The sequence below is a fragment of the Barbatula barbatula genome (assembly GCF_947034865.1).
Source record: "Barbatula barbatula genome assembly, chromosome: 25".
Taxonomy (NCBI): Eukaryota; Metazoa; Chordata; class Actinopteri; order Cypriniformes; family Nemacheilidae; genus Barbatula; species Barbatula barbatula.
In genome coordinates, this window is record NC_136788.1 from 16,016,414 (window position 1) to 16,028,797 (window position 12,384).

The 12,384-nt window shown below is 37.6% G+C and overlaps 1 protein-coding gene across 1 annotated transcript in view; it reads left to right on the forward strand.

Annotated features, from left to right (window-relative positions):
- syt7a (synaptotagmin VIIa) overlaps positions 1 to 12,384 on the forward strand; it is a 68,691-nt gene that overhangs the window by 29,029 nt on the left and 27,278 nt on the right. The window contains exons 2-4 of the mRNA XM_079450739.1: positions 157 to 260; positions 9,443 to 9,522; positions 10,663 to 10,797. Coding sequence (XP_079306865.1) covers positions 157 to 260; positions 9,443 to 9,522; positions 10,663 to 10,797 — 319 coding nt within the window. The remainder of the gene's footprint in view (positions 1 to 156; positions 261 to 9,442; positions 9,523 to 10,662; positions 10,798 to 12,384) is intronic.

The following is a 12,384-nucleotide window of genomic DNA, read 5'->3' on the forward strand; positions in this document are numbered from 1 at the left end:
TAAGTGTCTTTTTATCCTTTTTGCTCATTTGTTCTCCAGTCACATTTATTCCCCTATCGTGAGAGATATTGATTCAACTTGAGACTTTATAAACTCTTCAGAGTAAATGTCAGATTGCTCGGATATTAACCCCGCTTGCGCGTGTGTGTGTTACAGGCTCGATCTCTTTGACCGTGCTGTTGGTGTCATTGGCTGTGACGGTGTGTGGCGTATGGCTGGTGGCTCTCTGCGGCGTCTGTGGATGGTGTCAACGGAAGCTGGTGAGTTACGTGCACACAACCAAGCAGCAACGTGCAAACAACTGTTCAGAACACCTTAGCAACACCCTGGCGACCCCTGGAAAACAGGCATTATGGTGTCTATACATCTGTATAAACATTTAGTCTTTGACTTGCATTCGTAGATGCTTGAAATCCACCTGTACATATGACTTGATATTGAATTCAGTAAAATATTCTTAACCATTCTTCAATATTGAGCATTTATTGATATTAATATCAAAGGGTTAGTTCACCAAAAAACCTAAATGTTGTTCATTTATTCACCCTCATGTGGTTCAAAACCTGTAAATAACAATATTTTTTTGCGTAACACAAAAGAAGATATTTTGAGAAATGTGGTTTTGTGTTCATACAATGGAAGCCAATGGGGTTCAATATTGTTTGGCTACCAATGTTTTCATCACATCCTCTGTTGTGTTCTGCAAGAGAAAGAAAGTCATACAGGTTTAAAATGACATGATGGTGAATGAATGATGAAAGAATTTCAAAAACTTTCATTCATTGGTAAGTTTTCCTTTAAGAGTATTTATTAGATTTAAAAGAAAAGTCACAGAAGAAATACATGTGCATATTCATGTGAGTGTGTATTTTTAAATAAAGAGGTTTTCACCATGTTAATGCATATGGGTTTGGAGCAGAGGCAGTCAATGCTGAGGTCGAGCCCATTCCAAGTCAATAAAAAAGCAATAAAATCAAATCGAGTCCACTTTAAAATCATTCATCGAAAGGTGCTCGTGTATAATAGAGGTGACTGAGAATTATGAGTTCACTTTTAGATATATTTTGTATTTCATGACATTCGCTAAATGAAAACTCAACCATCCTTCTCACGTAATGAGTTAAATTTCAACACTTTTCAAACGCATACGATGAATTAAAATCTCTGGAGGTCGATAAAGGCAAATAGGCAAAGTTTGAGCGATTGGTTGACCTTCTCTCCTGGATCATTCTTTAAGCCACATCACTTGATGTAGGACTAGGGCTCTGCCGCTAGGGGTGAGAACGACTTTCCATCAGCGCACGCGACCTCTGACCTTCACAGGGAAGAGATAGGGCATTGATGGAAATATGAAAAAATGACTGGGGCGAATCTGTAGGTCTGCTGGGTGGATGGGATTTCTGCCCGCGTGGAGGAATCGGGTTGCATCTTTACTCTGGGCGGATTTTCAGACAGGATAGAGATATAGATACATCATCCTCCGCTCGTCCAAGGGCAAACAGGACAACGGAGAGAGCCAATATTCAGACGTTTCCTGTATATTTTATCATTCTTGTTTTTGATCTACTGCATTAAACATGCCCAGAAGAATGTTATGTTGTTAAGATGATGCTTTTTCATCGTTCAGGAGAAGATTTCTCAGTTGTGTTGCATTCCTCATCTCAGTCTCAAAATAAAAATGTGGAGTGTGGAGGTGTACAATGAATGTAGCATGAAAAATTATCTGGAATTGAGTCAATTTGACCAGAAATTCGTTCATATTGAGATCTTCAATAATATTGACTTTTGGAATATTGACTTCAGTTTGAGCCATTTGTGAGATTTCGGACTCTTTTTCTCAGGTGAAACATCTGAGATGCAGATTAGACTTAAGCAGATCTTCCTATTTGTTTTAGGTGGAACAATTAAGATACAAAAGAGATAAATGTATACAAGAGATAAAAGTATACATAAGATTTCGTAAAACAGCCTGAAAAGTATTTACTTGTAGTCCCACAAACAAAACACATCATTATAGGCTTCTTGGAGGCTTTGCAAGCTTTCGGCACTAAACTTTGACCACAAGTGACCGGTATACAATTGCATCCAATATGCTTTAAACAATGATATTTTCACTTCATTTAAACAGAAATCAAACTTATGTATAAGTACGTTAGCCTTTATATAAATCATTCAACGTTGCCTCTCTATATCATCATCATCTGTCAAATGCTCAGTAATAAAATGCCCAAGATAATAACATTTCTCTCCCACCATTAGATTCTCATCAGACACTGTGAAAACTGAGAAATGTAAACTCTTTTCCTTCTTAGTTCTTCAAATCACAATACCATTATACTGTATATAGTATAATATTCAAAGAAATGAACAGAACATATGTTCAAGAGCTGCCGAAGACTGAACACAACAAGATCGTCTGCATACATGATGTGATTCACTCAAATATTCCCAATCATACAACCCGTTTTGCTTTCAAGGATTTAGATAAATCATCCATATAGAGATTGAACAAGACTGGCGACAAAATTTCTCCTTTTCTGACACCATTACTAACCCAGATAGGAGCGGAGATTTTATTGCCCCACTTTACTCGCATTGTCTGGTGGGCATAACAATAACTCAACATTTTCACAATATATTTAGGCACTTCTATTTGTGTAGAAAAACAAATTGCCTCTATTCCCTTCCCTACGCGTTCCTCGTCTTATTATGCATGATTTTTTGTGTGTTATTCCAAAGAAATAAAAACCTCTTTGTATTTATCCTTTCACGTTTTGTTTTGGGAATTTAGTTGGTTTCCTCCGGGAGAAAATCGCTCTTTTTTTACGCTCGTACGAGACTTTACCGTCCCCCTGTGTGATGACTGGATTTCGTGAGGTTATAAATCCTTAATGAAGTCGGTTGAGAAGCTGTGTGTGTCTGTGCTAATAACATCTTGTCCTGGCGTGGGAGAAGACCTATTGTTACGTTCGACACTTTTTCATGTAACAGAGAAAGCTTTACTTCGGTATATTAAGGAAGAACCGATATGTTGTGGAATTGTGATGAAATCGAATTTCGAGGTTGACAGGTGACATCAATACAAAGAAAAAACATCAGTGCTCCAATTGCACTTTCACCCTCTTTCTTTTTAATTGACTACACTTGGGTGTATTTACAACGTCTTAGTGTTAATAACATGGAAACCTTTGGGAAAACTTTATTGAAATGTTTAGAACAAGCACTTTTATAACCTCATTACTAGAACAACATCAGTTGAGTTAAGACACGGGAGGAGTTGTGGCGCTCATGTGACAGCTGCACGCTGAGCCGGTCTCAGACACCCTCCATTGAGTTTTTTAGACCTCCAGGTGCGGCTTTTGACTAAAAATCTGTTACCCGTACATCTAAACATCTGATTACAATGCAGGCAGATAACGTCTGAAGTCTTTGCGTTTTAGAAATAGACTCTGACACTCTTTTCTTGAGTTATCATCAACTAATGAACATATGCTAATTTTGAGAGAAGTTGAATGTGAACAGCATCCTTGAAAAGCAAGAGTTTGAGGACAAAAGCATAAAATGGAGAGAAGATTAAAGGTGCAGGTGCGACTGCGGGGGAGCAGTTATGCATCTATTGCGGCTCAATTCATATTTGTTGATTATATCTTCTTTGAAAAGGATGATGCTGAATTTATTTAAAGGACTAGTTTAGTTAAAAATGATTTTAAGCTCACCCTTCATTTTTTTACAAACCTTTTATACATTTCTTTGTGTTGCTGAACACAAATGAAGATATTTTAATGAAAGTTTGTATAAGCCATTTTGGGTCACCATTGACTCCCATAGTATAGGACAAAAGACTGCTATGGTAACCCAAGACAATATTCTATTCTGTTCTATTGTTTTCAGAATAATTTCTATTAAATTCAGTTTTTTACTATTTTGTACAGTTTTTAACTATTTTTGGGATTGCAGATACCTATGTAAAATGTATAGGATAATGCAATGTAAGTCGCTTTGGATAAAAGCATCTGCCAAATGCCTAAATGTAAATGTATTCTATGGGATAATGTACAGGCAGCCGGTTGTTATTGCAGAAATAAGCCCTTGTCACAGGAGAAAAAAATTGAATATGAAATATTTGATTCACTCATTTTTACCGAATGCAGACCTTCCGTGAGGAAAAGCCGTTTACTTTTGGTTCTAAGGTGAGAAACGGCGTTTAAATGTCACGGATTTGTAAATATATTGTCACATATGTTATTTTAAAGACATGTTTATTTTTATATTTTGTGTTATATTAAACTGTACCTGTCAAAATGATATGCAGCATTTACCGTGTGTTATTAGTTTTGAGCGCTTGTTGTCGGGGAATAACGAACCTGCAAATGTCGCAACTGGCCAATCAGAATCAAGCATTCCAACGAGCCGTGTAATAATAACTATTATTATTCTATATCATTGACTGCTCTCAGCCATTCTGTTATAAACCATTCTGTTGCAGTATTGTGTATAAAACAATGCAGATTAAATACTTTGAAATAGAGAAAAATCAAGAGAGCGTGTAAGTGTGTGAGAGAGAGAGAGAGAGAGAGAGAGAGAGAGAGAGAGTTTGAAGGCCAAGCTGGAGTGAGATGAATACAGCTGGAGAGCACAAACAGATGAGCCCAGAGAAGAAGAATATATGAAGGAATTCACATCAGAGAGAGTTGCTCTTTTGAGCTTTCCAGCCATAGATGGAGCACTTCATAAAGAGAGAGAGAGAGCCAGAGAGAGAGAGAGGCATGTTTGTGTCTGTTGGACTGAAGCCTTTCTCTGATGTCTTTGCCTTTAGCTGTGTGTGTGTGTGTGTGTGCCTTTGCTCAGAGCGAGTCATGCTCATGAATGCACATTTCTCTCTTTTCCTCTTTCCTGCACGTCACACACCCACCAATGGCGCCCCGTTTTCAATACGGACCCCAGGGAATGGTTGTCACTCACATCCCCTCTGAGCTTCACAGTTGGCGAGCTGTCGCTTTCTTCTCTCGTCTCCATCATCAGCATCCACGTCTTCCGTCTCACTTTTATCGTCGACTTCTATTTCAAACCCCGCCTCCTCCAGCCCCCCCTCTCTGTTTTGTCTCACGCTCTCTTCCTGAAAATTTCATGATCCAGCTGAATGATAGATGAGTTTTCTTTGATAGCTTATTCTTGACTGTCAAAAGCTGAGACTACTCTACTTACCCAGAAACTGCAGCGTGTAAGTACACTGTGTGTGTGTGTGTGTGTTTATACAAATCGCACATTATGCACAGCTGAATGTTTCGTTTACCGAAAGTAGTTGCAGTCATTTGGACGGGTGGACAAATGCATGTTTGGTTGTTTATTCAAATGTTTCAGTAAATGTTATAAAAATCCTTCGAATAATTTTTTTTAAAAAAGCATTAAAAAATTGACTTTGCAACAAATTGTGAAAGTGCTGTAGAAATACATTTGAATTTAGACTTTTTTGTTTGTCTAAAGTGAAACATTATTAGACTTGAATAGCTGTCATTTTTGTGGATTTGGTGTTATATCATGTTTTTCATTTGACGCTGAAGTTTCTTAAAGCGCCAAGGTCATGCATCATGTCATATATCAAAGTGGCACGATATTACTATGTCTACTAAGGTTACAATATATTTTAAATGCATGCGTTTATTTTTTTTGCCGTAGCATAAATGGAAATTCTCTAATATTTTGATGATCTAAACGCAGTATAGTCAGTGTGTGTTTGCTTATCCACAAGTATGAACACATTCATGTTTGTGACACATCAAGGTCACGCTGAATATAAACTGTGACATAACCTCTCACATGTATTGAGTTGCATGTGTAAGCAGCCTTTAAGGGCACATCGCTGTTTAGTCATGAATTTATACATGTGTTTCATGGATCACCGCGCATGTCTCTCTCTCTTCACATGTGCTGGATAACCTTCTTTAATAGTGTGTTAAGAGCCGCGATTAATAAACGCACAGTATTGATTTCAATGTGCTCTGAGCTTCTCCTCACATTCAGTGTCTGTGTGAGTCACAGAGAAACCACACCGGTACGATTGTGTTGAAATTGTACAATGGTGTTAGCATCTCATGCCATGCTTGTATATAATGTATTTATGTACATATAAATATACATATTTTTCAAGCTTTGAGTTAGAAGACGAAACTGCTTGTTGTTACTTTTGTTACAGGTTGTCTTCAAGCTTCTACAGTTAAATGATGTATCACGTGCTAAATTGTTACTTTTTTTGTTTAATTTAGAGAAGATACATGACACGGGTTCATAACTGTTCTGGCTTGTTTTTCCTTAATACAATGTTGTGTAGACAGGGAGTTTTTGTGTCATTTTGTTGGTTGTTTGTTGATTTGTGAGACCTTTGGCACTTACATCACTTGTAGGCTTGTTTGTACATTTCCGAGGAGTTTGTCAAATCTGACAAAACTTCCCTTAAACACATCTTTGAAGGTAATAATGGCACACTGCAGAAATCAGGTTTCCTTCAAAACAACGTCAATGTGTGTGTGTTGTACGGTTGTCCCCTCTGGCTGACTGACTCATGAGCGTGTGGCTCTATGAATCTTGGACCGTCCTTTTTCGTTTAAATCAGTCTCTCAGTCACAGTCATGATGATTTTGTATTGAGATGTTTGAAAAATGGACATTCAATCTGGATTAAGACCAACTTTTGATGGTTTACAAAAACTGGGGAAGTTGGTCTAACAGTTACCAGACTTTACTTCATTTTACCGTAGTAAATCAGCTTAAGCTGATAGTCGATAGAAAACAACATTCATTTCATTTCTGTGAATGCTTCTTTGGTAAGAAAATAAATGTGGGATTTTTATACTTTGAGAATGTGTTCTCTACAACACATTTGGACGACGAGAGAACTAAAAGAAATAAGAGGGGATTGCTGATTTCAGCCAAAAAAGGTGAAGCAAAACAAATAGATTGTGACATTTTGAATATTATAAATACAGTGTTTTTTTGAAAACTTTCTTCCTCCTTATTTTATTGTAATTCTTGAGATTTTGAATCTAAAGTTTTTTTATTTTATTTGTGATTAAAATAATTATATTTAAGTGGTGTCTGTGTGGAGATCCGTACCAAGCATTTCACTGCATGTTGTACTGCCCACAAAAAAGAAAAATCTCAGAGAGACATCAATGAGATTCAATGGAGAGCGAAGTAAAACTTTTGCTTAAATCTCATGTTTGTTTCCCGAGAAAAAGAGTCTCACAAATGTCTCTGTCATTAAAGTTTCAGTAAATATGTCATCGATGTCTCAAACCGAGCTCAGATTTGTCTCGTCTGCAATCAGATCTCGATACGAACTTCTCATCAAATTGATCCAAATCCAGATTATTTTACCTCTGCAATCTACATTCATTTTACACCTCCGTAGTGTTTTAATAATTGTCTTACAATTGTTTCTATTTTTGTTTCTCATTTTAGGAAAAAAACCTCAGACTAAGTTGATACTTAAATTAAACTCTTAAAGTTTTAACGAGTATTATTGGTTGTGTACCTGTATGTGAGCAGTTAAACTCAGGTAACGCACCTCTGCGTGTATACTATCATAAAACCAGAGTGAACCTACAGAGTGAATGCATTTTTTGCCCTTGCTCCGGGAGCTTTGTGTATCCGGGACAACCTTCCATCCAATCACCGAACACAACAAGGCAGCATGTTTAAAACTCCCGTCCCCCTTTGTTGTGTAGAGCTCATGATATTCCTGCTCTCTCTGATACACCCTAACACACGCTCAGAGACGAGACAGGCTGAACTAGCTGAGCAGGAGCCAGCGAGAGAGGCAGCGCGCCTGCCCGGATGATAGCCGATGGGAGAAAAGAGATGAGATGGAATGAGACAGTGAGAGCCCTGGGACAGATCTCGCTGTGAGGAGTTTTTAACTATGCTTGGGCCGTCTCCACGGTAACCACTTCACACAGATGGATGGTGGCTGAGTGGAGTATGTGCTGCTTTGTCCAAGCAGATTTTCCATTCGCTCTTTCCATTTTGTGTATCAGTGCTATCTTTAAGTCTTTAAGTTACATGCTTAGTAGTCTAGTCAAGCAAACAGTGAAAGTTTGTCAAAGAGTTGCCTGAAGGTTGTTTTTTTATTATTTTATTTTGTTAATTTGAAGAGAGATCTCAAAGGTAGTGTATATGTTTTATTGGATGGTTACAAATGTTCATTCTGGGTGGTTTCTTGGGTATTCTGGGAGTTGGCTAGTGCTGATGAAAAGTTGAAAAATCTCTATTTAAATATATTTTATATACAGTAGATACATATATTGGCAAAACATTAAATACAACATGGGCAAAATGTATAGACCCTCAAGGCCAAGGAGAATGACTGCTGTTGTCAAAAGCCAATAGACAATAGTCGACTTGCTTTATTATCTATGAGCCTTTTGTTAATCTATGCATGTCTTTATATTACAATAAAACCTAATATGTTTTTCTGATTGCACTACTCATAGGTATGTGTTTAGGTAGAATTTGAGTTTCATTCTGTGAACTACAAGCAACATTTCTCCCAAATTTGAAACAAAAATATTGTTTCTTTTTACATTTATTTGTAGAAAATGAAAACTGGAGAAGCAGGTGAAAATGCTATAATATACGAAATACTGCAAATACTGCAAAGAAATAAGTTGATATTTATTAAAGAAATCCAACAGTATTATTTGTACATGTATTTAGAAAAGTAAAATAAAAATGTAATGTGATAACCTGGATTTTTATTACAGTTCTCAAGTGTTTTGTCATGCCGTCAGTCTTTTACATCGCTGTTGGATGACTTTATGTCACTCCTGAGGTTTGATTTTGTTGAAATTCAACAATGGACTGGAACGACATCAATACATCTAAAAATGATGATTAACTGATTCAATTTGGAATGATCTCCGCGGCTGTGTGTCCTCCGGGGACCACTTTTGCCCAGAATGTACATATCTTGGCCATTATTTAACACAATATATGTACCAGTGATCTCCTTAAATCTAAAATTGATCCCAGGGCCGTGTCAATGTGTTCTTTATAAGAGCAGAGAGGCGGACAGCAGTGACTTGTATGGAGGGTTTGCACCACACCACCTTCTCCTCAGACGACACGTCCTGTCATTCTGTCTTTCCTTCTCACCCACATGCGCTCGCTCGCTCTCTCTCTCTCTCTCTCTCTGTTGGCGTGAAACGCTGTGGAAAGCTAAATTGGCTATTTCCATGTAAATATGAGGCTTGTGTGTGGTTTAATTACTATGGAGATGACTTAGGACGGACCGTGTGATTTGAGCAATCAGAACGAAGGATCAGGGAGGAGAGGAGGAAAGGAAGGCTTGAACATAATAGTAGACGTACTAGTGACGTACCCTGGATCAATTGAGAGATTGGGAATAACCTTTGCCTTTCCGTTTTGTTGTTTGTTTGTTTTCCCAGGGCAAGAGGAATAAACCAGGCGTCGAGTCCGTGGGGTCTCCTGATTCAGGAAAAGGACGAGGAGAAAAAAAAGCCATCAAGTAGGTGCAGGGAATTTCATTTCGTTAAGATCGTTTGGTCATGATCTGAGCTCAGAAAACGTTGCATGTGTGTCATCCCGGATGTTTTCAAAGTCCTTATTACTGTTGAATTCACCGAAGTTTAGCAGTCTATACTTTTGAAAATGCGAACGGCCATTCATAATGAGAGCGTCGCTCCCGGCTGTTCACGTCCAGCAGCCGCTCAGAGCGATTCCGGCTCTCTGACTGATAGTAAGTATGAAGTGTGTATGAGAGAGAGAATGAGGGAATCTTTGTAGTTGCAGAGAGCTCAGTGGGATGTCGCGAGACGGCAAGTTTCGATTGTGGAGTGTCTTCAGTTTTGAGTTTTGCATGTTTCTTGTTTATGAGATACTTGTTCTTGGTTGGTTTGATGTATCTCTTGTATTGTGGTTTGTGATATTACATCTGTTGATTTGGACTAATGAATGCTCTACGCTTGCAGGAGCTTGTGTTTTTTGTATCTGTACTTTGACTTTTCTTACTTTGCTCGTAGATGTGCAAATGAATTTTTTTCTGAAGGTGTTGTTGAAATAACTTGTGCAACTGTTTTCTCTGAATAACTCTTCCCAGGTTGTGTTCGTCTCACATGCCGCCTACCTGCTAAACCCTCACATTTGTTTTACCTCTGCTCTTCACCCTTTAAAAGTTTTCAATGGTCTTATTTCCTTTTTGCTGTTTTGCAAATATTTCATTTCTCAAGCAAAACGGTCATTATTGGTTTGTCGCCAAAGGTGGCATCTGTTATATAATAATGTTATCTGTATTTTACAGCTTCCTGTCTTTCTCTTTTTCTTTCAAACGTAACATTAAGAAATGTACAGGTATAACCTTGCTTATTCCTGCTTTGGGTCTGTTCTGAGTTCCCCGTTTGATCATAAAAGTCCTCTTTTCAGCTTCACTGCTTATGAATGGTGAATGAAACCTTCCTAATTTTTACCACCTCCTTTTCTCTGCCTCGCCTCCCTGCACCGGGCGCTCTGTGGAAAACATATCTAGCGAGCACCCACTGTTGGATATAGAAATATGAGGACCTATGACCTCTGGATGGATGATTCTTTTTTTTATAGATGACCTGCTTTGATCCACTGATGTGTATGTGTGTCTCTCTGTGGTCTTTAGTGATCTAGACAGAGACTTTTGGAATAACAATGACAACAGTTCAGTACAGCAGCGCTGGAGCTCATACCCGCCCAAGGAGTTTGTACTAAACATTTCTCCTTATGCCCCATATGGAGACCCTCGCCTCACACTCAAGTGAGTCTATGGTCAAGCTGGTAAGAGACACAACCCCCAACCAAACCCAACCCTGCATCATCCATTCCCTTCCCGACACATCCCATACACACACCCTCATCCAGCCTAACCCCTTCCATACCTTTATTTAACACAATCCATTCCTAAGCTACCCCATCCATACCTTTTGTACGTCATTCCACTCAATTACAGAACATTTTGTGAATTGTAATTGATGATTTTCTGTTGGCCTCTGCATGCTTACTGAGATTAACCTCATCCAACACAAGCTCTACACAATCTTACCGTTATTAAAACCCGTTATTTCCCACTCTCATCTGAACCCATACCTACCCCAAACCCCATTCCAACCAATACCAAACCGTTACCCATAAAAACCATTATTCCTGGCAGGGCTGTAATAATGAGGAGGCTTTAAACTACAACACAAAGTAAAAAACCCAAGAACATGGATGAGAATGTGATGTGGTCTATAGTTTGAAATCTTGGACCATGTACATTCTATATATAGTACCGCTATTCATATTCCATAATATGAGTCAATGAATGTCCTTCCGTTATTTCTGAATTATGCCTAGAATCTGTATAATTTTACACAAAAATAACCCAATGCGAAATGTCCCTCGCTCCCTACAGCCCTGCCTGTCTCTTCCTAGCAACCTTTAACCTTTCCCCTCCCTGCCCACCCCATGGGGTGTAACCATGGAGACGGACAACCCTCCTGCTTCAGTATCCAGCGAACGACAGCAACATTGTAAACATGTACACAAACGAACAAAAAACCTTCAGTGCTCCCTGTTATTGCTAACCCTCGTTTTCGTACGTTGAGGGTTGACCGTTACAGTCAGATTGTGATGTGGTAACCCCCGTTTCTGTATGTTTGACATGTCGGTATTAAAATGTGTTGTTTTGCCATTTAGGGCTGCACGATTTGATCAATCATATTGAGGATGTTTTAAAGCACTTTCATTTAATTGAAATTGGTGACAATTTTAATTTTATTGTGATTGTATTTACACATTGAGAGATACTTTCAGTTAGCAAAATAAATCGCATTGTGATGACTTAGATCATTCATAAATGTAATATTTATGTATTTCAATTCATATTTATATAAATATACATGTACATATTTATATCAAATTTAAATTTTTATATTTATATACAAAAAATAAAATAGTGATTTAACTTAAATAATTTAAGAGGCAAACTTTTACACATTTACCTTCTCACGTTTTTGTTGCTTAGATTAGTCTAAAGAAAGTGTATTTTTGTTCAGATTTGAACCTTTTTATTTATTTAGATATTTAATTTATATATATATATATATATTGTTTTTTTTTAAATCGATTAAATCACTTAAAAAAATATATAAAATATTGATTTAATTTACACATTTAACTTCTTACAATTGTGTTGCTTAGTCTATATGGAAGTGTATTTTGGTATTCATTTCACTTGTAATAAAGATCACATTAAGGATGAATGTTTTAATGGAAAACTTTATAAATATAATATATTGTATACTCATGGAAAACATTGCATAAGTATGTGTAGTAGCGGATGTTAACTCTACATTCAATTTAA